Raw genomic sequence first — 27,653 nt, 5'->3', positions numbered from 1 at the left:
ACTGACGGGAGACTGCGCCGCAAGACGATAAACAAGCATCAGTGTCTGTATTTTATTGTTCATCTGCAGAGAGAAATCGCAACGGTGGCAAAGAAGCGTTTGTGCACTAGGATTTCAGGACCGGGACGTTGGAAATGCGCCGCCCTGCGTGCGCATTCGGAGACAACGTCCAACGCGTCAAAGAAATCAGATTTCTCTGGGTGACTTGTGTTTACACGGGAGTCAACCAAAGCCACGTTTTTTGGCAAGCTATCTTGGTTGGGACAGTATAGTACAGGGGTGTTTAGCGCTTGGTTCTCCGCCTAAGCAAACGGTGGAGCGGAGCAGGGAGTAAAACAGCGAATAGACAGCACTCGAAGTTCTTTTTTTTTATCCTTGAGGGAAAAACTGAACATCATGGAGAGTTGCAGCTGATCGAAAGGGCGAGCACATGTTGGAGGTTTGTTTGAGCGCTGCGTAAACTTTGTGTATGGATGTGGACATGGAAAGTGTTGCAAACTAAACACAACTACAGCTAGCCTCGGTGGCAAGAGGGAAAGATATATTGATAGTGTTTTATTTTTGTTTTGGGGTTGTTGTTTTTTTGGAAGTAGGATTTGCTCTGTGTTGTTGTCATCGAGTTTCGGGCGAAAAGTCTGCTGGGTCAACATGGAGAGTCACGACGAGAAGGAGAAGTCGGACAACAGGTTCGCCCTCACTTACATCGGCTGGTCCCTGCTGGACAGGCGGACCACCCTACCCATGCTGCCGTGGCTGGTGGCCGAGATCCGCAGGCGGTGCGAGAAAGGCGACTGCGGCCCTGTGATGCAGCCCAGGGAAGTTCATCTGGTCCTCTGCCCCCCCTTCATCCGATGTGTCCCCACCACCAGCAACAACTCCTCAGTGTTCATATTCGAGCACAAAGCACAGCTCATATCTCGCTTCATTCACAACAGCAATGACCTCACCTATTTTGCCTATCTCCTGCGGGGCCAGCCCGACAACCCCGAGTCCGAGATGTCCTGTCACGTCTTTAAGGCCTGCGACCCCAACCAGGTAGGCCTGCTCCTCTCTGCACAGCACAGTTTTCAATACCATGAGCATGAATGGACCAAAACTCAGGCCAAAAAAAGTAACGCGGTGATCCATTAGGAACACACTTATAAAAAAGCTTTAAATAATATTTTTTTTTACACCTAAGAAGACCTGAAGCAAGTATCCAAATCAAACGTCCTGAGTATATGTGACTAAATTAAATATGATGTCATGGTGAGGCAAACTATTTTTTTAAGGGTGGACTGATCCTGTCATTAGCTGTAAACTGAAAAACAATGAGATGTCCAACTAAGCCTGAAGTGAAATGTCTCCAAGGTGAAAGCTGTATAATTTAATCTCAACCTCGCACAATATTTGATCAGTCGTTGGTCAAAATGTGTTTGTTTTGGGATTAAGTATTTAGGCCACTAGATGGTGGGCATGACAAACCCAGTACTGTGTTGTTGTTGTTGTTTTTTTGGTCAAAGTTAATCTATCCCTGGCCTTTCCCTGATCTTAAGTACAGTGGCCCTGAAGCTCAGTGCACCAGAGCTTAAGAAAAGACATATGGTTTCACCAATTTTGCACCACGAAGGGAAAATGATAGCTGAAAGCTCCCATTATAGAGTGGCATTTTCTGTCTTTGTGTCGGTTTATCCCTTTTGCAGCGTCATGTGTCAGACTGGAGAAGATGGGACTGTGTTTCCTGAAGTTGCAGCGCTCGGCGCTCTTGGGGCTGCTGTAGATCTGACATGTGTCTGGTGTCTGTGGTGTGACAACAACTGAATACAATATTGAGTCAGCACATTCACTTGCCGATCAGCATGCCACTCTTGAGTAATAACTGAAATAAACAGCCAGAAATCAGGAACGTGGGAGTCTGTGATTAAATATATATTGGTAGTAATCCTTTCTGCTCTTTTCTGAAAAGCAGTTCATAGCATATTTTTTTAGGAAGTTGCTGCACTCAGTAGCCTACCCTAGTGTTTATCTGAGTTATCTTTTCTCTGATTTGGTGGTAGAGAATGTTATTTATACAAGATTCTTAAACAAACGCAGTTTAATCTTGGTGCCACCTCAATTCCTAATTCCATGCAACCCATTCTGAAGTCTAACATCCCTACTCATGCTAATCCTGTTTTCCCACTGACTCAGGAAATGTGCACCAGTAATGTTCACAAACACATATCTAGTTATACTCACATTTTGCATTGATCTCAAGTGTGCCCGTGCCGTATCGTGTTTCCTGTGCAGGGGGCTGAGCACAATGTTTGTGTGTTAGTGAAAACTGAGGAGCAGAAGCGCCAGCAAGCTTAAGGCGTGCACACTTTCGAGGTCTCTGGCCTCTCTGCTAATGCCCGAATGTGTGTGCAGCAGTGAGAAAAGTATCTTGGACGTACCTCATTCATCACTATTACGCAACGAGAACTGGTTTGGCAACCAGCAAGCCCAAGCAACGTGTGCAAGGTGGACCATGTGGAATGCATGGCTAATTCTACCAGTACTCTGTTGCCATGTACAACACCCTGTTGCGGCAACTGCTAGCAGTCTGTTTGTCCCATTTTCCATACATAAACAGCATTTATTGCGAGCATTCTTACTACCACGTTGTGCGTTTTCTCTTTTTTCCAAACTGACTTTGAAGACACAAAAAATATTGCTTTATTTTTGGTTGGCAGGAATGACAGGCCTTCCTTGTGTAAGGAGATTTGGCATCTATCAAAATGATGAGAAAGGTTATAATGAAAAGACACTCTTGATGTCTTCAAGAGCACTGCAACTTATTAGATCCTTTTGGATTTAAGAAATAAAACGGTAAAGGAATAGCCCTGAATATGCAGTTTGCCTACAAACGTGACATCTCTCATGTATGTGTTTCAAATGTCATCGTGCTAAAAATCAGGTTTGACCTCCTGGACTTGAAATGCAGCCTCGGTCCTCACGCGTTCACTGTTAGGGTTAACAAGACTAACATTAACATGCCATGGATAATATTTTGCTAAAGCATCAAAGGGAAGATTTGGACACAAGTTAAACTTTTTTTTTCAGTTGAAGTGGGAGATGTTTACTTGACTTGTCTGTGAGACTGATAGGCACACATTCAGCACAGTCTCCAGTCAACACCACTGTGCTATTATCAAGCCAGCAACACACACTCAAGGCCTGCACAGCATAAACCACAGACCCCTGCATCATTTTTTTTTAACCTCTGCTCTGACTTGGAACAGTACCACTGTGGAATCACTCACTGGGTAACCTGTTGTCTCTGCTGTGGGTGATGTTCATTTTCAGTCACAGTGGCACACACTGTTAAACTAAAATAGGAAAAGTCATTGTCTACCATTCAGCTTTACAAACCGTGCAGAGCTTGTTTTTTCATCTATTATATCAAGTGCCTTTCCCTTTTGTGCCAAAGACAGGAATTGAAAAGCTTTTTTTCTTATATTACGTGCACCTGTTGCCCAGAGAAGGAAAAGTGGCCCAGTGTCTGTCTGTTAATGTGACCAGATTTCTGAGGCCACATATTTGTAACCGGTTATCATGATATTCTGTGCACAGTTCACAATGAAAGGGAAACTGTCTGCAGTCACTGATATGTTGTTACATGTCAGATAAGCATAGCAAGCAGCTTTGAATACTTGAGTTCTTGGATTAACTTTATAAAAATGTATATTATTAGCAAGCTGCTTGTCTGGTAATTTGGTGTGACAGATAAGTCACCGGATCAAATACAGTCATGTGAAAAAGTGAGTTTTGACAGGACAGGCAGCCAGGTGCACAGTGGGGACCCCACCAAACTCACCCCAAGGTCACCCCATGCAACGCTCAGAGAGAATGCAGAAAAACCCAAGATCTACATATGAGACTGTAATTAGAGAAAATACTGAACAAGTATGGCTGATTTGGAAGAATATGGACACCTCTTACCAACTGTCACGCATGGTGGTGGAGGGGTGATGATCTGGGCTCGCTTTGCAGCTAAAGGCCCTGGGCGCCTTGCAGTCACAATGAACTCCTCTCTATACCAAAGTATTATGGAGTGAAATGTGAGGCCATCTGTCTGACAGCTAAAGCTTGGCTGAAAATTGGGTCATGCAACAAGACAATGATCCCAACCACAGCAGCGAATCTATAACAGAATAGCTGAAAAACAAGAATAAAGGTGTTGCAATGACCCAAAGTCCAGACCTCAGGTTGATTGAAATTCTGTGGCATGGATGTTTAGAGAGCTGTGCATAAATAAATGCCTGCAAACCTCATTGAACTGAAGCAAAGTTTTAGATGGCAAGCCAAAATTCCTCTGCAGTCATGCAAAAGACTGATAAAGTCATACAAGACAGAAAATTATTACTTCAAGTTGTTGCTGCGAAAATGATAGTGTGTACTTAGTTTTTCACAGGGCTGCGTAAAACTCTATGAAAAGTTTCTTTTGCACATGGCTGTGAGTTCCCTCCTAAGTTTCAGTAAAATCAGAGCACTAACAAAGTGAAAAACAGTCTCTCCATAGCTGTTTAATTACCAGGATCTATGTTTACATATACACTTGTATTGGCAAAAAAAAAAAAAAATAGACGTTTTACTGACGCATTACAATTTCCAGTTGTGACATCTTGTCACTGTGGCAGTAAAGATATCATAAGGAATTTTTGTTTGTTTGCTTGCTTGTTGTTGTGGTCAAATATGAATTTTGTTCAACTTACATTTGTCCTCAGCCACATGGAAAAGCACAGGCTACAGTGAGGTCAAACTTTAAATGTCAAGTGGCATCAGAACAAATCCTTGCAGAGCCAGAGCCACACAAAGACGGATATTTGGCCTTAAAGCAACTCCATAAATCGAAGTTTATGGTTATGACGTTAATAAGCTACAGTTTGTTTGTTTTTTCCGTCTTTCTATTCAATTTGGGCAACTTTCTAAGAACTTGCATCGCATGCTTTTAACTTAAAAGCATGTGATCTTTGATTGCTTCTGGTCTGACGTGGGGTATTACGTTTCATCTCTCGCTTGCTTTCTGTTTCCATTCTTATCTTTTTATTGACACAGTGATAACCTGTGCACCTCCAAAAGAGCCTAATTAGGCCTAATCACAGATATTGTGGCCGAACGTGAGACTCCGCAACTTCTCAGCGGTCTGGCTTATTGCTGCCGATAATAGCAGCAGAGCAATGTGCCATCTACTGTAAGATCTGATGTTATTAGGGGCTTTTGAAGAGCGCTTGGACATGATGGGAGCTATGCACTGAGAGTACTCAGGACTCTAGCAGCTCAGAGGGCACTATTCCCGTGTTTGTTTTCACCTAAGCTCTAAAGCTCTGCTCTGCTACTGGTGTTTATAGAGAAGCATTGCTTCACAACCGCCGTCGCTTATATCGTTTAATGAAGCCAGCCTATGATCACTGAATGTTACGCTAGTTTAAAGAACCGCTTTAGTGGGAAGAGGACGCTGGCTTTCCTTTAGTTCCTCAACAGCTTTTCTGCCTGCCTGTCTGTGCATGTCTCCCTTCAAGAGGCGAGCACCTTTGCCAACTCTGTATTGGGTAGATAAGGAATAATAAGGATCGCACGCTTCGGCATCATCTTACTCATGTATAATAAAGCAGCTCCTTTTAATGTTTAGACAAATCTGTCTCTTTTTTCCCCCTCCCTTTGTGACAAAGTGTTGTGGTGGCCAGCTGTAGTTCTCAGCCAACAAGACCTTTTGCTTACCTCGACCTCGTAGTGTCAACACTGTCTTTTCCAATGAAGAATGCACTTTCACACAAAATGTAGCCATCAAGATCCCATGTGTGGTTTATTTTTCATCCCTTGTAAGTTATTACAGCACGTTTTCATTTATTCACAACCCGCGTTTACAGAGAGCGCAGATATTTGTTTCTGAAGCTTAAAATGATCACCGCGATATTATTTTATCCTGGAAATAAGTCAGCCAACAGTTTGAAAATCATTCACAGTTTCTGGAGTGTGGGATTAGGACTGAGCATCACCCCCACCCCAGCCACTTCCACTTTTCCTCATCTCAAGGCAACGCTCTGTCACCAGCCAGGAAAAGCGCAAGGCCTTGAGGGGGGAGGTGGGAAAGCAGGCGCTTAGAAAGTGGGACTTTAAAATAGCCCCAGTAGCAGACGTGCATTTGATCTCATTGCCTTTTATGAAAATCAGACACGGGCTTTGTCAGGATGTTTGAGTTCATTCACAGCTTTTCTTTTCCTGTTTGCCTGCCCTCCCCTCTCTGCGCTCTGTTGTTCTGGTCACACCTCTGAAGTAAGCGCCATGTACTTTGCTATACAACTTCCCTCTCCAGTCCACATTAGAAATATATTTGTTCAACCGCCTGTATCCAGCTCTTATCTGATCTGATGTGTGCAGTCTGTGGAGCTGCTGTTTGTTCTAGCCCTCACTGTTGTCTTAAACACAGTATTTGGCTGACCTTGGCTGCAGCATTAGTTCCAGGCACTCTGCTTCTTTTAGGGAGCTTTAGCGTCGAGGCTTTCAGTCAGTTGTTTGCTGCCAAAATTTTAGTGCAGCGGTGATTCATTGCTCTCTGACTCCACTGCTATTGTTCGGTCCCCATTGTAAAAGTATTCAAAGCCTAAATTATGGTGGGGTTTTTTTTGTCTTGTCTTTTGCCTGTTTTTTTTAAATTTTTAAATCTTTGACTTGTTATCAAAGCAAGCTGTTATCAAGCTTTGATGACACTAACACACTAGCTGCCTGCTAATGTTTAAGTGCCACAGTGTAGCAGCAATAGGCTTATCGACCTTCAAGTCTCGAGTTTCCCCCAGCCTTCTGTTTTCTGTTCATTGCTGTAGAGAGTGGGTGTTCCCCATGGCTGCACGCCTACCTCTGACACCACTGTAGCTTTTGGTCCGTCTATTGTTATAGTTTTTGTTCAAATCTTTTGCTCTTTTCAAGTTATTTAAATTTCAAGTCTAAATATGGTTTTATTTTATTTATGTCTTAACATGCATAACCAAAACAACAGTATTGATATGATTCCACGTAATTTTTTTACTGTTAATTTCTTACTTCTTCTTAGTTTTTATTTGTCATTTTGAGAATGACATGAAGCATTATTCATGTTCATACTTTACAGAACCTGACGAAAAGTTAGAAATTTCGTTGTCTTAGATTTTAGGGTTATGTTATACTCGTGCTCTTTCAATGTCTGCGAAGCTGGTGTTCCCCTCGACCTCCCTTAGTCTTTTTGTCATGGTTTTTCTTTGTTCCTGTCTTCCTGTTCATCACATCCTTTCATTCCACTTGCCTCGCTTACAGGTCCCTGAGGTGATTAGTAACATTCGCCAAGTGTCCAAAACAGCGCTTAAGGAAGATTCCAAACCCAAACAGGAAACCGACGAGGCCTTCTACAACTCCCAGAAGTTTGAAGTGCTTTACTGTGGCAAGGTAGGAATCGGTGCATATGGCTTTAGAATGGAGTGTTTTTAAGATAAAAAAGGGCTTCAATGAATGCTGTTGGTGTTGCAAAAATCCCAGGTGACGGTCGGATACAAGAAGGCTCCATCCACGCTCGTCGATGATTGCATCGACAAGTTTCGCCAGCACGAGATTGAGCGCAAACGCGTTCGACTCCTCAACGGTCAACGAGGATCCACGGAGAGCCCCCCTGTGGAGTTTCTCATGGGAGGCGAAGGAGACCCGCTCTCCTCTGCTCTGAATGAGACTATGGAAGACCCCAGAGGTCCTGGAGGGGAGGACGTGACCTCAGGTGGGGACGAACGCTTCAAACAAATTTATGATGAGGAAAAGTTTTATTGAAATGATGTGTGTGTGCACAGCAACAAGTAACTTGAAGGCTGGTCAGGTTCACATGTCCCACATTGTTGTAAGTAAATGCTGCTACTGTCAGTTTTGCAAGGACACAAAAGCTGATTTGCAACTCAAAATCAAGTTTAAACACAAGGAGACAAAGAGCGACTTTACAGACGTGTCTGTTCTGCACCCAAAATGACAACATTTGCTTGCATAATTTAGCTTCAGCCAAATAATGATTATAATGTTTCTTCTATTGGTTGGTTTACAGTGCTCACTTTGACTCAGTGTGGATTATTCTGTTTGTGCACCTCCTTGTATTACACTGTGTTCGCTGTTATGTTGACAGGCTAGTGTTCCAAATGGAAAACAGCAAGTTGCACGCTTACTTTTCACAAAATGTGGCAGCCATCCACATTTATGTAATTATCAAGTTGCTGGCTATACAAGCAAAAATAGGAACTAGACTTAAAAAAACTGTAATAAAGATAAAATATTTATAGGAAATATCCTTGGGTTTAGTATCTGTTAGTTTGGTAAAAACATGATTATAACCGAGACATTGATGGATGTGTTTATTGGAACTCTAAATGTATGCTTTCAAAAATTTCTGTGTTTTTATGGTAATATATGCGGTCGCTGAGTTTCCTAAAAAGACTAAAACTAAAACTGAAACTAACAAAAACTAAGCTGAACCAAGAAAATCAAGTGAAACTAAACTGAATTACAAACAAGATGAAAATGAAATTAAAATAAAAACTAAGTAAAAAATACACAATTATAATAACTCTGTTATTATCACTTTATGTTCATCAGGAGGCAAGTAAACCATTTACTAAAAACAAGAGGTCAGTAGAAAAATCTAGGTTAATTTAATGATTCAGTCAAACTGGGTAATCCTGTGTACTTGGTAGAACAGCACTGGAGTATATCCATTAGATCAATAGCGACTAAAGGTTCTAGTGATGTAATTTTCTAAACTTAGGTGTGAGTTCATGTTTGATGTGTCTGATCCAGGTAAAGGTATTCTCAGCAGCGGCAGTCAGAGCAACCTACGAGGAGCGTTCCCCGAGTCCATCCAGGAGGACTCGGGATTCGAGGAGCCCCAGGAGTTTCGGACACGCTGCAGCAGCATGGTGGGGAGTCTGCAGAGGAAGCCGGGAGAAGGCATCGTCATGGTTTCCACACGCCGTCGTCACGCTAGCGCACCAAATCACGTTCAGCCTTCGGATGCAGACAAAAACCGCACTATGCTCTTTCAGGTAGGAGAAGTTGAACGGAGTAAAGGGCTGTGCTGTACTGCTGCTAATGTGTTGGTGTCACAGTGAGAGCGCTTCTCTTCTCTTTGTCCAAATGACTGTTCAAGTTCTTTCCTTCGGTTCGATGCAGAACACTTCTCAAAATAACAGTGTTCTCACATGAAAATCTTTGTCTAGTATGGAGAGAAGTGACTGACCTGGGCCCTGAAGGCATCATTTATATCTTAATAAATAATTTGCAGTGAGCTTAAAGGGATGTCCACCTTACGTGTATGTGCACGCAGTGTACAGTTGGGCTGGCCGGGTGTCTTATTTTGCATTGTTTTGGATTTACTCCACTCTAAACATACCCTTTTCAATAATATGGATGGATTTTTTTAAGCTCCTCATGCCAAACCATAATTTGTGTTGTAAAACTTGATTCCATCTGTTACACCAGAAAACCAAATGGTCGCTGGCCTCAGCGCTGTTTGTCACGGAGGCCTCCTTTGCATAGACTCTCACTGCTGAGGTTCACACCACCGCAAATCATTTTTATGTGCACGTGGCTGGCAGCTATAATGTGTAGACCAGCTTGGCCTGGTGTAACTGTTCCAGTTAATAAGGCCGTAACTCCTGTGGTATTTAAAAAAAAAAAAAAAAAAAAACTGACTTCACCACTGCTCCTGTGATAACACACGGTCGCTGCTTCATGAAAAACATGTGCGCCGCACTGTGAGCCAGCTGCCATTCCTCACGCACCATGCCTGTTTCGTCATGAAGCTAATTTTAAAAACTAGAGCACAACGCTCGATGTGATACTGTACGTAGCAGTCAATTATGAGGAAAAATCATTAGCGGAGACTCGCTGACCCTGATTTTAAAGCGCACGTGAGCGTCTTTTATCTCTATTGCCAATCGGGTCCCGGAATAATTATAGTCCTAGTCATAAAATGCTTAACATCACAGGAGATCCCAGTGTGTTTACACACATGCTCTCCCATCCGTGTTGTTTTGTGAGAACTTTTCATGCATCTATTACATGTTTTTACTTCACTCTGTGTGACCGTGGTCTCTCGTGTTTCATAGGTTGGACGTTTTGAAGTAAACCTTATAAGTCCTGACAGTAAAACTGTGGTCCTGGAGAAGAACTTCAAGGATATCTCATCGTGCTGTCAGGTTGGTGTATATTTACTTGTAATGTTTACTGAAAAGGTCTCTCTTGTGTCTCTGCTGCAGCCCTAGCAACTGGAATCTAATCACAGAGAGCCTTTGCTCATCTTTACACAAGAGCAGACCTTTAGTGTTTATTCCTTAATTTAGTGGCAGATCTTTGTCAGTAATGTAAGAATACACTTCTTTTCACCTTTGTTGGTTGTTTAGTAATTAAATATGATATAATTAAATCATCATTATGGTGATGTGCTATAAAGTTCCACAGCTATCCCAGGCCTCTGAGGCTAGTTTGTCTTTTGCTCCCATCCCCAGGGTATCAAACATACTGACCATTTTGGATTCATCTGTCGGCACCACTCAGAGTCTGGTCCCAGTCAGTACGTGTGCTACATTTTCCAGTGTGCCAGTGAATCCCTGGTGAGTCACAGGAATTATGTAAATAAAATGAAATTCTTAAGTGCATGTGGCAAACATCTCTTTCTTTGTGCGTGTGTGTGTTCATTCACCTGTGCGTGTCAGGTGGACGAGGTGATGCTGACACTGAAGCAGGCCTTCAGTACAGCAGCCGCCTTACAAAGCAACAAGACTCAGATCCAGCTATGCGAAGCCTGCCCCATGCATGACCTGCACAAGCTCTGCGAGAGGATTGAAGGTAGGTCATGTCACCTGCATCAGACATCCGGCACTTCTCTCAGCTTTGACTCATGAATATATTGAATTTTCTCAGAGTTAAAGCAAGTTAAAGAGTACAGCTTATTTCATCTTCTCTGTTTCCAGGTCTCTACCCACCTAGAGCAAAGTTATCCATCCAGAAATATCTCTCCCAGCTGACCGACAATGAGCAAGCTGAGATTTTTGAGCGAGTTCAGGTCTGGCAATGGAGGTGACACTTTGATACAAACATATTATTTCTTACAGCTGTTGATTCACACTTGAGTGTTTGTGCATTCATTTCTGCAGAGACTGAAGCCTGCGTCAGACCAGGAGGAGAATGAGCTTGTGATTCTTCATCTGAGACAGCTCTGTGAAACCAAACAAAAGTCCCACCTCCACATTGGAGAGGCCCCTAAGGTAAGGGCACGAGAAAGCTTACGGTCCAGAAATAATTTCCAGCAAAGTGGTGTTTCTGTTGAATAGAGAATCGACACTTGGCGACATCACAGTTGTCGATCGATTTGTTGGTTTTACTCTAAATTTCACTTTGAAAAGCAAAAACAAACAGACAGGCTGGATCCTTAAAATGTTTCTAGTGGTCCTTAACATGAAATCTGAGAAACGTCAATTCAGACCCCTGATGGTTCTGAAAATCGCTTGCATGAAATGGCATAAAATTTGAATTTCTCAGACCGTATCCTAAGGTTTTGTTTTGGACTTTGTGTTGATAAAGGGATTGTGTAGAAATATTGATGGTAAAAGAACTCCTTAGCTGCTGTCTTAAATGTAAAGCTTGTTGCTTTGTATAGATGTAGATGTCCCTCTCCCTGAGACCTACAATGAACCGCTGTTTACGTTCTGTGAGTTGCTGAGAGGGGAAACACGACATTTAAAGTATGAGAGGATTGTGGATAATTGCTTTGGAATGATATACCCTGAGCGATCTGCATGCTAAATATTATCAATCATAGCGCAGTCTCCAGCAGCAGCACCACTTCTTTTAAAGCAGTTAGCAGCTATTGGCTGTTTCTTGCAGGCTTTATCACAGGATCTGCAACTGTATTCGTACAGTGAACCTGTTTTGGTTTATAATTAAATTCATTGAAGTCTTGTTAATTAAATCTTTTTCTTTTGCTGTCTAACAGAATGCAGCAAACAGCTCAGCAGCAGGAGATGGCACAGCCACCGGCAGTCGCTTCAAGCTCGACATTTTTAAGAATAAAGCGCGTTCATCCCTCACTAGCTCTCTGGAGAATATCTTTGCAAGGGTGGGTCTTTTTAAACATGTTTCCTTTTCTGCCACTGCCTTATCTTCCCCATTTCCTGCCGTTATATTATTATAACCATTTACTTATTTCCCCCAGTTTATCCCTGTCTTTTATGTCTCCGCAACGGACAGAAAGTAGAGCCGCCATGATGTTTACCTCTTACTAGTCTTTTAGGTTTCTGTTTCTGTGTCACTGTCATCACAGGGATTTGGATTGACCCATATCTGCCAGTGAGACAGCAGAATAATTCCTTAGCAGAGGCGTCCAGGAGAACTCTGCTGCCATCTGTTATTATCTTAGAGACTTAGCTGAACAATAATGCTGTTAGGCAGCAAGGAAACGTTTTCCCTTTGTTTCTTTCTGCTTCACTCTTAATCTAATCGCTGTTTCTTTTTGTCAGAAACAATTGTGTAAAAGAAAAAAAAGAGTGTTTTTACTTTTTTAAAATTTATTTTATTTTATTTTTTTAATTTACCCACTTGTGTTTTTATAACTTTTGTACAATCATCTCTGTCACCAGGGCGCCAGTCGAATGCGCGGCCGCTTGGGAAGCATGGGAAGCATGAGCAGTTTTGAAAGAGTAAGTGTCCTTGAGGATGAACATGAGAATTCCCAGAGCTTCAGTCGGGGGACTCTGAGACTTCTCACTCTTACCCCGTGGCATCTAAAAGCATGCTATATTCCAACTGTGTCCTCGGGAAAGGGGCAGGTCGATAAGAATACTTTCACTTTCATCAGTGTCAGTAGGTGGATCTGCCAACAGTCCTCTTCGCATGAGGAGAAACGATTTTGTGCTGCGTTTTTCCCCACATAGTTTTGTGATCAAGCTTGCACTGACAAAAAGGCAGAACAGTACAAGAGGGAACGTGTGTACAGAGATGCTAGTGAGCCGTTTAAGGTTGTTGGCTCCCTTGTGGTTACTGCTGTGCAAAATGTGGAGTGAGAGCGTGATATGGTCCCTCTGACTCCTCATCAGTCATGATGGGTTTAGCAGTACACTGCTACGATGAACAAGTAAACAAGCAAATTAACCAATTGAGTGCCAGGCACCCAATTTACAATCTAAAGGCTAGGTTAGGCTAAACCAAACCCAACATAAAGTTGTGGCTGGTGTAGCAATTATTTTATAATTCTATACTTAGAATTAATTAAAGAGGTTTCTTTGAAATGCAGCAAACGCATTTGTAACTAAAATGCCGATGCAGCACAGGGATGCTGGATTTTTTGCATGGTTTTTTTTGTTTTGTTTGTTTTTTGTTTTTTACCGTGCATTGTGTTCTGCATCCTGATTGGCTATAGACCATTGTCAATCAATCTCGTGCCGTGTCTTCTGTACAGTACAGAATGCGTCCAGCTTGTCAAATTTACATAAATCTTCAATCGCTAGCAGTGTGACTCTGAAGTGCTGCACTGTATGTTTGTAAGTTTTCTGATCAACAAACACAAATATGTTGACAAAACATTTTGCACTTTGGTTTCATTCTATAATACTGGACTTAATTTTCTACGAAGGTTAGAACTTGGAGAGTGTTTAAACAAGAGAGATTAGTGTGAAAATGTTCATGCCTGTCTGAGAAAAGTGTATAAAGTGTGTAGTGAGGGGTTTTACAGCCTTAAAACATCTATAATAATTGTAAAAAAAATAACGTTGGCTACTTTGTGGATTTCACTTATCACGGGCTATTTTTAGAACGCAACTCCCGTGATAAACGAGGAACCACTGTATTGTTATATAACACATCATAAAGCACATGCTGTAGAATATTGTGCAAATGTCTCGAGCCGTCCTTCATTTTTCATATTTTTTTAGGAAAATGGGAAATCACCATAGTGATTCAGTGAAACATACAATGAAAGTACAGCATATAAGGCAAAAACAGAGACTGTACAATTCTAATAAGCTTGAAAGGCAATATTTGGTGTTGTATCATGATTTTAATTTGGTATTATTACAACGGCCTCTACAGTCACAAACCTGCTGGAGACCTGCAAACAGACTTTAAAGGGTTAAAACTACAGAAAAGAAGTGTTACTTGTTTTACTGAGGCCGCAAAAGTATGAAATACTCTCTCCTTGTAGCAGATGTGTGACTTTTTTCACCGGATGTGTTAATACTGTCATATCAGATTTATTGAGAATACTAACCGCCAAGTAAGGACGATTATTAATACCAGTCTTCAAATGGCAGCTCCAAGTGTCTGGGAATTTATTAAGCTATTATTTCTCTTTCTTTTATCTATGATTAGCCACACTGGCTATTGCAGGTTTTAAGCGATCATTTATCATGGAGTGACATATATCATTTTAATTTATGAGGTTCAAGTAAAGGTTTCTGTCATTGAGATGTCTTTAAAAAGTCCGGAAAAAGTTGCTTTGATTGGGATTAAATGAGTAAGTAGTCTCGTGGGGATTCTGTCAGGATGTGATGAGCTCGTGAAAAGGAAATCCCACTCAGGATGTCCAGTTACGCATCTGCTGAGCCACGTGTGGCCTGGATTTGTCTTCTCGACCCTGACGTAAGAGAGATTACTGCAAAAGTCTCTGATTTGAGTAAAATTCTATCATCAGTTTTTCCTAAAATTAACAACAGCATCAGGTTGTTAGATGACATCATCGTCTAGCGTGATTTGCAAACAGACCTCTTTCCAGTCTATAATGTCATCAGCTGTAGCCCTCAATTTTTTAATTTCATCAGCTATATTAAAAAAAAAAAGAGCGCATTGAAAGCAGCAGCATGACCTAACCCTGATCTTAAATAGGGAGGTCTCTAAAAGCATGATGGAAGGAGATAGGAGGGCTTTCGTGTACAGTTGCGTGTCACCGAGGTCCTCCCCTCCAATGGTGTGTGATGTTGTGAGTCACAGGACACTGGCCATTAGAATACAATAGATGTGGGAGTTGTGCCACCAGACATGAGGCAGCACGGAGTGATAGCGTGGAGTATAAAGTTGAACCATGGACTGAGGCTTGCTGTGGGTTGAATAGGTGAGTGTGCGATTGAGTGTTTAACTTGGCTGTGAGCTGTGTCGTGTGGTTTAACTTCCAGTGAAACATGGACTGATTTTTCACTTTTTGACTTTTGCCTTCTGTCACTGACTTTTTGTTTGATTGTATGATCCACAGAAATTTAAGCCATTCAGAAAAAAATGTGTGTGTGTATGCATATATATATATAAAATGTCATTAAATATGCATCACTGGAAAACAGTGAAGTCATAAATATGACTGACTGCTTCCCGCCTTACACATTCTGTCCTCTTCAGCAGGATGAGGAATCTCCTGGTCACTCCCCCCCAGGTTCCCCTCCTGCCTTCCGGGACGAAGACCCGGAAGCTGGCTTTCAGTTTCGTCGGCGCGCTCACACCTTCAGCCATCCACCTGTGAAAAAACGCATCTCCTTCGACGGCCAATTGCCAATACAGAACAAACAGACTCCGCTTCGCAGGCAGCAATCCGTTAACTCAGAGTTGCTGCAAAGCAGGTAAATATAAGCTAGTTTACAGTTAATCACCCTCTGCAGTTTTAAAGAAGGGTTCTGCGTCTGTTTGGTGATATTTGCAGGAGTTAATAATTTGTTCCTTTTTGCAGTTTTACAGATCCCCTCCCTTTCCGCCTTTGCTGGATTGAGCTTTTGTGTTTTGTTTGAAGATATGGCTAATGCTAACTTAATCATTAGAACTGGTTGCTTTTCTTTTAATCGCGTCAACAGTGTGTGTGCACAGACATTGTAATCTATTTGCAGCACTTTGATCAGTCTATAATCTCTTCACCTTCTGCCCCGCTGTCCTCGAACAATAGCATCACAAGTTTCCTGTCACTGTTTTGATCCCTCATAAGCTCCCCACTTGTTTTTTTTTTCCCTTATTCATTTCTGTGCTTGGACCGAAAGCTCTTTGTTTTGTGTAATGTTTTTCTTTATTTGTGGGCATTTCATGTTTGGCCCGCCCAGTCCCGTGGCTGTTTCAAGAACACGCAGTGTTTCAGAGAGCGAGTCCTCCTCCTCCACCTTCAGCCTCCCCTCCTCCTTCACTGCTCCCACTTTCCTGAAAAGCTTTTACCAGGGCTCACTGGGTTCCCTGAACTCCCTTCCAGACAGTGGGAGCCTCAAGAGGTGAGAGGGGGGTGCTCAGGCAACCCCCCTTGCTTAGACTGAAATGCACCCCATACCGGGGACTTCATCAGGAATGAGATGGGTGGGAGGGACAGGCTGTTCTTTGCTGGCAGTAGCAGTATTCCCATTGGCTGTCAACACCTTTTTAACACCCAGCTTTATTGCCCTGTATCTCTTTTTCTGTATATCCAAAGCAAATTTGTCTTAGGATAAAATTCTTTTTCATTTTTTTCCACACCATGTATGCAGCTGGAGCCATCCTCTTCCTGTTTCTCTCAGCAGGGGATGCTGATGCATCCCTCCCTTGTTGCATTTGCATGTGCATTGCAAGCTTTTTGCTTTAATAACTGTGTCTCGCAGCTTTAACCTTCATCCTTCCTGACTGGTGCAAGAGTTGCTACTCTAACTCGTCATGCTAATAAGATTCCCTGATACGTTTATGTTCAGCAGTTGCTATTAATGGTTAGCTTCACAAATAAGCAAATATAGTGTGTTTGATACCTGATGGTGCAGCAGTAGGAGCAAGTTTTTGAGCACAGCTTACAATGATGATGAATGAGAAGTTTAAATGACACAGCACTGGAGACACTTGATCTAAATACTCCAACGTGCTCGCAGCCTAGTTTGCTTTGTTGATTGCACTGTATGACAACTTTGCCCCTTAGGGACTTGGCGAGCATGAAAACATAGCAAGAGGTAGTAGGTCAGGGGAAGAGTTTTAATCTGTTAAAGAGACAGTGTTATATGTGTAGAACAATTGTTTTCTCAGTGCCATTTGTTTCAATCCAAGGTCACTTCCTGTTTTTCACTGCCCATGTGATCCGACGGGCTCTTGTGTGCTAAACAAGCTCGCCAGCTGTTTAAGCGACACTGAGCGAGAAGCGAAAAAGCTCTGTTCTTGTGCAGACTAAAGAATGCAATCTGCACTTTCAAAGGAACTGAATTAAAATTTGCTTAAATTTTCACAACCCACTTTTGCTCTTGCAAGGCTGGTAATTGTGCGCTTGTGTAGAAAACCTCTGTTGACATGGATGAGAAATGGGACGTTCGGTATTCAGTTTAGCAGCACCAGCCAAGCTTGCAACAATGTTCATCACGGTCAGCTTTTACTGGCATTTATTTCCTGAGTTGGAAGGAAAACATTTGCTACGAGGTGGGGAAGTTTTTCAGTTCTGATTTTTCATTTCCACTTACTAAACCAACTTCTTTTTCAGCAGATGAACACACGTGCATGCACCTCAGCTGTGGCCGATGTTTCTCTTTTACATGCTGACTTTGCTACTTTATTAACATTTACACTGGGAAGGAGTTAGTGGCTGGCGCAGTATGTTGAAGTTTCATCTTGGCTATTTTTTTATCAGTCCAGAGAGCTTGTATTATTTTACCACCATTGTGTGTATGTGTGCTTATGTTTGTGTGTCTGCATTTGTAAAAGTGTGCTGAAAAGAGAGTCTGTGTAAGCTGACACCTGACTCGTTTATCAGGTGTCACTGACGCTGCTGTTTTCTCTCGTAGCAATGGCGAAGGCAGGAAGAGGACTCTGTCTGGCTGTAGCAGTGACTCGTTCAGCGGGGGTCTCCCTCTGAGCCCACGCAGGGTCTCCTGGAGACAGAAGATCTTTCTTAGAGTCGCATCGCCAATGAACAAGCCATCTGCATCCATGCCGCACACAGGTCTGGCAACTCGATCCTTGTAAGAGTTCAAGAAACACAATGTAAAAGCTTTGTATAATCCACAGATCTACTAGAAGGCAGATCGAATCTTCTTCTAAGAAATGACAGTACCTCAAACAGATTTTTAAATTCCAGGCTTATATGCAAAGACTGAGGGTTGAAAAAGAGCAAAGGGAGAACAAGTAGCTTTGTACCATTGTTTTCCCCCATGAATAAGTCTCTAACAAGGTTTTTGACCAAGCAGCATTGCAAAATTGTATCATGATTTTTATTTACGACTGATTTAGTCATATATAGTTAGAATATTTTCTGACTGAAGCCAGAAAAAACAGTTTCATTTTTTTGACTGCTTTCTTGAGTTTTGTCTCCAATGTTGACAGTCAAACATCTGTCTCTAAGAAGTGATTCTGTTTTTTTTGTCCTTCTGTTCAGTTAAAATTGGTCTGGGTTTATTGGAGCTCCCTGCTGTGTTTTTTGCTGCATTGATGGGAGCAGTGAGACTGTTAATACACTGTAAAACCAAAGCAGATCAGAAGCTAGAGCAGTCTGAATGCCTGTGTGCAGCTGCAGAGCTGAGTGCTAACAATCTGTGAACTATCACTGCAGAAAGCCCATCTTTATTTTCTAGCATTCATTGTCCCAAAAGTTTTGACTTAACAATATATTTTCTATATTTACCATGTGTTGGATGTTGTGTTTCAGACGACTCCGAAAACAGGGAGCTGTTGCCTCTCTCTCCTCGTGCCTCATCTCTGGACCCTTTGGGTCAGCTGCTGCCCCAGGCAGGCGACCCTGGGTCAGAGAGGAAGTCAAAGAGGACGGCAGCTGACTACCGGGCTCTCTGGAGGACAGCTATCCACCAACAGATCCTCCTGCTGCGTATGGAGAAGGAGAATCAGAGACTTGAAGGTGAGTCTAACTAGTTAATTCTACACAAAGTATAGTGAACTTGAGTGGAGCCTGGTACTATGACTGATATTGATATTACCGCAAAAGACTTCAAAGTGTATATAAGTATTTTTTTCCCCTCAGTAACTGTTAGTATCTATAACTTGAAAGCTTGGATATCATTGTTAAGTTATATTAAGCTAGGAAGATATTTATTACAGTAATAATTTAAACTCCTGTCTCTTTACTTCACCTGTCATCTAAACTTTACACTCAACCCTTACCCCGTACTCCAATCTTTAAAGTCTTGTCATTCCCAACTGAAGCTTTATGATCATGGACAGAGATAAAGGAGCTGAGGTTAGCAGCTCGTTAAGCTCTTTCATTTTTTGTTTATTTTCAGAAGTCTGGTAACGCCATACTGGTTTTGGGACACTTGAGCAAAGCTACATTTAGTTTTGGTTTTGCAGCACTTTCAGATAGACAAACTTATGTAGAAGCGGTAGTGTAGCTTACAATGAAGTCTTGCAATTTTCCTTTATAAAAAGACTGAAATAATAGCACCAGTAGTGCTACAGTGGATTGTCCAGATGCAGCTTTGCAAACCCAAGGAAACAAATGGCTAAAAAATGACATCAAGTGGGTTATTTTGTTGGTCAGTCACAGGAGCTCGTTCAGTGAGAGACTGAGATTACCGAAAAGCACCACTGAACGACACAGGAAATCATTCCTGCCTGTGGCCATCTCCCTGTACAACGCATCCACTTAACACACTGTTTGCTGCTACAACTACACATGTTTCTTTTCCAAATATTTATTTATAAGTGACTTATGTATGTATGTATGTATATATATGTATATATTGTACTATTCTTAGTTAGCGTATTGTCTGTCTTGTCTTAATGTTGGTTTAAAATGGAGCACTGTAACAAAAAAATAATTTCCCCCAGGGATCAATAAAGTATTCTGATTCTGATTCTGATTCTGATTATTTTGGGGGCTTTTGGGGCTTTATTTTTGGCGATTGGGAACAGCTATCTTATTATAAATGAATGATTAATGAAGTTACCCTTTAAAATGCTAAAGAAAAGACCTAAGATCATAATATTTTGTAAATGCCCAGATCAAACCATGGACCTAATAAATATGTTGCTTCCAGTGACAGACAGGAGAAGTACTATGTGTCGCTTTTATATTCTGAACACCAACACATCTCTTTCCCTTTGTTTGCTACTATGACATCAATGCTGGTCTGAGGACCTAACTGTGAATAACTGTTTAATAGAAGGTAAGCAACATAAAAGGAGAATTTGGGATAAAAATAAAAGCAGATGTTTTTGCATGCGTCTGGTGGCTGGTTATTGTACCATTCGATTCAGCTTTTTTTTTTTTTGCGTGCATGGTGATCATACTTTATGATTTCTGTTATTTTTTGTGCTCCCATTATGCTGTTGTAAGTTTCTCCATGCCCATTGTGGCTTGCGTTTATGTGAAAAGGGTTTCCATGTTATCCAGTGATTAAAGGTTGAAGCCGCGATGCTTTGTATCCACGCTTTCTCTGGAACATGAAATCTTTTAATTGTCATTATTCTTTGCTACAAATCCAAAGTTATAGGGGCTTATTTTGAAGTTGTTGGCCTTTAGTCTCATTTTTTGTTTCTTTCTGAAAACTGAGTCTTTAATGGACTTTAATGTATTAAATATGAGTCGGTCGCTTTTTATACTGATATTTATATATATATTCATATACATTCTGTTGCAGCGAGCCGAGATGAGCTGCACATCCGCAAGATGAAGCTTAACTACCAAGAAGTGAGCGAGTGCTCCAAAGATGCACAGGCTTTGTGGGAGAGAAAACTGACAGCCCCGGGCAGAACAACGGTCCCACAAGACAAGGAAGAAATGTATCGTGCCCTCTGCCAAGGTGAGAGGCACTAAAAAAAGAAAAAAAGAAAACCGTATCACCAGTGGCATGTAAACAGCGCTATAAATAAATCTGAAACTCCCCACAGGACAAAAAACATTGTAAGTTAACATTGTTTCTTTTTATTTCTGTTCTGGTTTTTTGTGTGCAGGAGTTCCAAAGAGCAGACGCGGGGAAGTCTGGTTGCTTCTTTCCCATCAGCACCGGCTGCGTCACAGACTCCCGCCACGTCAGCTAGCCCTGGATATCCACTACCATGACCTCCTCAAGCAGCTCACCGCACAGCAGCATGCCATTCTGGTCGATTTAGGTGTGCACAGGACCACAAAAACCCACGAATTTCATCGAAGATACAGATACAATCTATGCATGTAGAAAGGTTTCTGTGTCTATGTGAAAAAGAAAGTACACCCCATGATTCAGTTTGTAGACTCTCCTTTAACATGTATACGTTTGTCAGTCTTTCACATTAGGGTGGAGGTATTTTGGCCTACTTTTCTTTGCAACATTGCTTCACTTCATTGGGGTTTTCAGGCATTTGTTTATGAACAATCTGGTGTAAGATCTAGATTTGACTGTGTGCTTGTGATCATCGCCCTGTTGCATGGCTCAGTTTTGACCTCACATTTGACTGTAGAATACTTTGTTTGGCTGCAAGGTGCCCAGGTCCTGTGGCTAAAAAACGATCCCAAATCATCACCCCTCACAGCATATTGTGCTGATATGCTGTGTTTGGTTTTTGCCAAATGTGGTGCTGTGCATTATGGCCAAAGGACAAAGGACTGCAGAAGTCTGGGAAACCTTTCAAAACAAGCTGCAATACTTCATTCTTTTTCTGATTGTAATGAACTCGAGCATTTAACATGCTAACTGAGGCCTGTAAGATTTGAGATTAAGCTCTCAGGTGTTTTACAGCTTCTTTGAACATTATATAGTCTGACCTTTTGGTGAATTTGCTGGTACGTCCACTCCTGGGAAGATTGTGGTATTGTGTTAACACACACCTGAAAGCTCCAGACCAGCAAACTGATATAAACATCTGATATATATATTAATTAGCTTCTGGCTGCTACAGAACCTCTGAATTCCAATGGGAACAGTAAGGTTATGCTTAGTTTTCGACAGGAATTCACAGAGAAACTTTCTTTTTCACATGACACACGCTGTATCTGTTTATGATTATATATGTTGAGGAAGGCCGGAAATCTGAAGATGGCCTCAGCTGGTCCTTCAGCAAAGGCGACTGTTTTCAGAGCTGTCACTTCAGTATTGTTGCTCGTAGTTTAATGTGTTAACCAGAAAACAACAATTCCTGGTTATTTTTCTCACATTTACTCTCACTATCTCTCTCTGATTAGGCCGGACCTTCCCCACCCACCAGTACTTCTCAGCCCAGCTTGGCGCTGGACAGCTCTCCCTTTACAACCTCCTGAAAGCTTACTCTCTGCTGGATACAGAGGTACATACTGTAATCCCCACAGTGGCTCACTTTAAGGCCTGTACTGTAATGATTGTTGTGAAATTTGCAATAACCCCCTTTTTAAACATTTTTTTTTAAAATTCTTGTGCTGCACAGGTTGGCTACTGCCAGGGTATCAGCTTTGTGGCTGGAGTTCTGCTCCTCCACATGGGTGAAGAGCAGGCCTTTGACATGCTGAAGTTTCTCATGTATGACCTCGGCATAAGGCGGCAGTACAGACCCGACATGGTCTCTCTGCAGGTCAGTGGGTGGAATGAACAACTTATTCTGTCACAATGTCCAGTGTTTGTGTTCATTATGTATTGCAGGAATATTTGCAAATGTTAAGCTCCAGTGCCACCGCTGACCTTAAAGACAATGCTGTGCACAATTACACATGCAAATGTCCATTGCCAAAGGTGGCGTTCAGTTTAAACAAATTCCAATCTATTCGAAACAGTTATACAGTAACAAATGCTTGTTACTGCATAACTGCTATAATGCTGTAAACATTCACTTTTAGCTGTTACTTACTGCTGCATGAACCCTTGTGTGGGTTTTATTAGCTACCAAGAGCAAACAGCAGTTAAGTGTCTCCACCTCTTAGTCAAACCACTCCTGCTCTGTATCTGTTAAACATCATCTGACCTCGCTGCAGTTACAGCATCAGCAGGCGTGGTAATATTTAATCCGCTTCAGGTAACTGCTGAGCCAGGTCTCTCTTCCCTGCAGGGTTTACACTTTTAATCCAAAGTTTTTAAAGTCAGGAGGAGTTTCGTCTGTTTTCTCTGCACAGTGGCTCAGTTTGAGGGAGCTAAAGGTATTACTTGCTTTCTTTTTAACTGTCAGGAAATTGTAAAACTTGATAACTGTCTAATTTTAGCCTGAGCTAACTTCTGCTTCCTTTTTCTATTGGTTGTACTTTTGACTAACGTGCTGTTAAAGAGCACAGATCATCAAATGTCTGGCCGTGACGCATGTCTGAGCAAGTCTATGAAATAAGAATACTTAAAGGGCTCTGTGTTTGGATAAAAGTTGGCTTGCCAGCTTGTGATTCCTGGATTGCTCTGTGACATTCTGTTAACAAGTCCTGACATACCAGTTTGACGCAGCATGTTTTGACCTGCTTCTGTGTTTATGTGTGTGTGCAGATTCAGATGTACCAGCTCACCAGGCTGTTGCACGACTATCACCGTGAGCTGTACAACCACTTTGAGGAGCACGAGATCTGCCCGAGCCTCTACGCCGCGCCGTGGTTCCTCACGCTCTTTGCCTCGCAATTCCCACTCGGCTTTGTGTCCCGGATCTTTGGTATATACATATCTTTTTTACTTTTTCTTTTTAGATTAATGGTTTGTTTGCTCACATGCAAAATTGGATATGATAATTGAATTGTCTGCTAAGCCCTACAGCTCGAGGAAAAACATCGTAAATCACTACTGGTTTATGTATTGCCTGTTTTTCAGATTTTGTGTTTGTCGAGGGGTCTGAGGTGATTTTTAAAGTGGCCCTCTGTCTGCTGGGCAGCCATGAGGGGGAGATAGTTGAGTGTGACAGCTTTGAGAGCATTGTGGACTATCTGAAAACGACACTCCCCGCCCTCAGCCACACACAGATGGAGCAGACCATTGCTAAGGTACACAAACTGCCCTTTTTTTTTTTTTTTTTTTTTTTTTTTTTACAGTGCCAGATTATTAAACAAACAGTAACACTTGGAAGTGCATCCTGGCCCAAATTTGATACTAGTGAAAGCTCAAAGCTCAAATCCTTACAACATCCATCAACCACTAAATAACTGAAATTCATGGTTGGTGTCGAAGAATGCACTTTGTTCCCTAGCGACTTGTGATTGCCAGGGGGTCGATGACCAGTCTCTTGGCCTGTGTCAGTAAAGCTTCAGAATATGCTTTTACCTCAGAAAGGTGCCCACGTGATTTGAAGCTGTTTGTAAGATCACTTTGGTCTTTTTGTGGCTATTTGTTGATGAACACTCCATGCAGGTGCATTTCCATTGACCTTAATGTTTTGGTACCAGAGTGTTGTACGATAACGAGCTGTCTTTCAGTGGCATCTATCTGTCTGTTGATGGCCAGGTAATGGAGATGGACATCTCAAAGCAGCTGCAAGCATACGAAGTGGAGTACCACGTTCTACAAGATGAGATGTTAGAATCTGGACCACTGCCTGATGACTCTGAGCGGCTTGACAAGCTGGAGAAGACAAATGCGCAGTTGAAGAAGCAAAATATGGAGCTGCTGGAAAAACTTCAGGTAAGGAAGTGAAGGTTCAAACCTCTATGAGACCCCAGCCCCACCCACTCCCCTGCCGGGTGTTACTTAATTTTGACGTGACTATGATATAATTGAGGTAAACATTTTAACCCAGTGTCACTGTGTGGAGACAATTTTGAAGCCAGTAGTAGTACCTAAAACTACCTATAGATGGCACTAAAACACAAGTTAAAAACACAGTACCAGTGTTTGTAAGACAAAGGGACTAAATGCTGCATGCTCTGCAGATATCGCTTCACTAATGTTTAAAGTAGAACCAGTAAAGTCACACCTGATGGTCTTCATATAAATACACGTTAAAGAAATATTTATTTACTGTCCCATCTGTCTCGTCTGAGTCACACCTATGGTGTTGGAAATCTGCTCGTACAACATTTAACAAGTGCTTGTGATTCTGTAAGAAATAAAATCATATTTGATTTGCACTTTTAAAAAGGTCACGTGCTATCGTGTGACTACAAGTTACAAATTCTTCCTTTTTAGACTTTTAGTTTAGTTCTGAGATTTTGTAACTGTATTTTGTAACCTGTATTAGTTTCACCTCCTGTTTAAATGTTAGTCTATACATTGTACTCTGTGTGCTCTAACATACAATGTTTGTGTCCTCCAGGCTGCGCGGCAAAAGATTCAGACTCTGGAGACGAGCATGGAGAACTTCCTTTCTCGGGAGAGAAAAATGAAGCACATGATTCGCTCTCTGGAGCAGGAGAGGGCAGCTTACCAGAGAACCATTGAACGCATGCGCTCGTGCCTTCCTCCTGACGCCTTGACAGATGTAGAGATGACCCAGATCAAAACAGGGCCCAACGGGAAAGCCAAAACAGCAGCCAAAAAGCCCTGATGGCAACCAGGGTGCCGGCTGCTGTGGGCCAGACGCACAGGCAGATACCAAAATGAACAAATGAAGACTGTTTTGTGGAAAGCTGCTGAGTTCCACCGCATTGTTGTAATGCTGTACAAGAGCTGTACACTATTTTTTTTTTCTTTCTAAATGTGTTTTGTCTGAAGTGGAGACGCGCAGACTGTATAGGGAAATATCTATGTGACATTCGTCAGAAGATAATAGCGTAGTGGGAGGAGAGTTTCATCTGTATTAGCAAACAGACCGTTCCCATAGTGCATTGGAGCCACTGTTCGTCTCATCCATTTCACTGCCAGTTTGAAGGTGAGATCAAGATGCACACCATCCTTCACTTCTGAGATTTTTTTGGTGAGAGTGAGAAACGGATCTGCTCCTGCAATGTTTTTTTTGTTCTTTGAGCACTACCTTCATTCTCAGCAACACTACAAAAGTAGTGAACAGAAGGTGCCTATTGGCAAATAATCTTTTGGACCTCAGGGTCAACTTATAGCCATTACCAGTGTCTTTGATCTTGGAGTGAAGATCGCGTTGTTTTTGATATCTTCAAACTTGTGTCTGCGATGGACGCGCAGCCTCAGGCTATTGATGTTGCTTTGTTACTTCTGTTTAATTCACTTGAAATTTTTGTGAATGTAATTTCTCTCCAAAGATCACGGTGAAAATGTGTCGTTCCCCACCTCGCCCACCTACAGAGACATCTGAGCACACATCTGCCATATTAGGCTTTAAACTTCTGCGGATACGTATATAGTATCATGTTTATCTCTTGGCATCGCCTCACTGCCTTCACGTGAGAGAGCTTTAGTACTTGCACTTGCTACTTTTAAGGAGGAAGTGTTTCTTCCAAAGCTCAGGCAGGATGTGTGGTTGTCTGCCTTTTCAGTTTCCTGTGTGACTGACCGCGGTGTCGCCTTCTTTTAGCACAAAGATCAGACACTGAGACAGAGTTCACACTCCCCGGGCGCCGAACAACAGACCAAGGTGGAGGAGTGATCTGAATGTACATCACATGGTTCTCTCAGAGAAGAAAAAAGTCTGTATGCGATTTTTTTTTTCTCTTTTGTTTTGTGTGTAACAGTTGAATGCAGGTAGCTAGTCCTGTAGATCTAACACACAGTGGCAGTTGCTTTGCTGGTTGTCACACGTCAGCATGTTTGCGTTAAAACTCAAGTGTTTAGGTGAGCAGAGCAGCAGTAAAGGAGAAAACTTGAAGACACTTGAGTGTTCTATTCACTGGTAGGGAGTCTCTCCTAATACAGGGTAATATATACAGTATATAGGCACACACAAACACACACTGTGATGTGAACTGCCTGGCTGTAAGGACAGACAGTTTTATGAGTTCAGCGAGTGTCCCTGGCTCCCTTTTCAGTTTTGTTTTAGCCCACCCCTGTGTCTGACTCACCATCACTGGTTCTGATTGAAAGCAAAGCAGTCTTGGGCTTGACTTCACTTTGAGAAAACGCCCTTCCGTTTAAACCAAGGTGATGTCTATCAAAGGGAGGGGGAAAAAGTACCCACTAACAGTGTCTATCACTCTTTCCGTCCTTGGTGACAAGTTGCGATGACACATTTGTCTGTTTCACTTTTTATTTTTAAATGTCAGTACATGTGGGCATGTTCTGTGGCAGACAATGCAGTGTGTTGATGTTAGGGATCCTTTACCCAGAGCACAGCAGCTGTTCCACGCAAGGCTGACGAATCGAGCCCGATCGTCTCGGTCAGGGTGGGAATTTGTCTTGTAATTGATGCGATTTTGTTCAAATTCAGGCCAAACGTTTCATACTTTATGGAGAAATGGCCACATCTTTACAGCAGGGATTTTCTAAATAGTTAAGAAAGGAAAACATATCAAACAACAAATTGTTAAACATCCATTCTTCACCACTCCCCTGCCTCTTTTTGCCTGTGTTTTGCTTAACTACAGAATTTGTGAATCTTAGAAATAGGTCACCGAACCAAAGATGTGATTGTTTTCCAAAAGCAAATTCATTCAATCAAAATGAAGTGACATCTGTTTGCAATCTTTTGGTTTTTACTATGACAAGAACTCCAACAGTTACCAAATATTGGTAATTTAAAAACACAAAAAAGGTGCATTTTTTTCCCCATCATGTTCATTTTTTGTGCCAAAGATGGCCTTTGTTTCTTTTATTCAGAGTTATGATAAAAGCTTCTTTTTGATATCTAATGTAAAGCACGTTCAGGTGCTGAGTCTTGACTTCTACAATAATGTGTGCATCACTGTGTTTTAACAAAAGACTGTCAACACGAGGGCTACCGAGAGGCAAAGAAACTGTCATGAATTCTTCAATAAACCTCAC

The 27,653-nt window shown here is 41.9% G+C and overlaps 1 protein-coding gene across 2 annotated transcripts; it reads left to right on the top strand.

Annotated features, from left to right (window-relative positions):
* Positions 1–304: 304 nt before the first annotated feature.
* Positions 305–27,653, top strand: tbc1d4 (TBC1 domain family, member 4). Of its 2 annotated transcripts, XM_085373985.1 has the most exons (24): positions 305–439; positions 594–1,035; positions 7,291–7,419; positions 7,510–7,741; positions 8,803–9,047; positions 10,113–10,202; positions 10,512–10,616; positions 10,719–10,851; positions 10,977–11,068; positions 11,160–11,270; positions 11,999–12,121; positions 12,642–12,701; positions 15,385–15,602; positions 16,071–16,232; positions 17,748–17,905; positions 18,608–18,814; positions 20,556–20,717; positions 20,869–21,027; positions 22,076–22,176; positions 22,294–22,437; positions 23,328–23,487; positions 23,643–23,812; positions 24,270–24,446; positions 25,078–27,653. In XM_085373985.1, exons 2-24 carry the CDS (start codon positions 649–651, stop codon positions 25,306–25,308), a joined length of 3,756 nt encoding a protein of 1,251 aa, XP_085230111.1. In that variant the 5' UTR covers positions 305–439; positions 594–648; the 3' UTR covers positions 25,309–27,653. The 2 variants fall into 2 exon arrangements, with proteins under 2 accessions (XP_085230111.1, XP_085230110.1); XM_085373984.1 differs by lacking the exons at positions 305–439; positions 16,071–16,232 and having other exon boundaries at positions 581–1,035.

The sequence above is a fragment of the Diplotaxodon limnothrissa genome, linkage group LG16 (genome assembly GCF_057381915.1).
Source record: "Diplotaxodon limnothrissa isolate DT_005_m linkage group LG16, D_limnothrissa_male_GT1.1, whole genome shotgun sequence".
Lineage (NCBI taxonomy): Eukaryota > Metazoa > Chordata > Actinopteri > Cichliformes > Cichlidae > Diplotaxodon > Diplotaxodon limnothrissa.
Note: the sequence above shows the minus strand (reverse complement) of the source record. Positions and strands in the feature narration are given on the sequence as shown.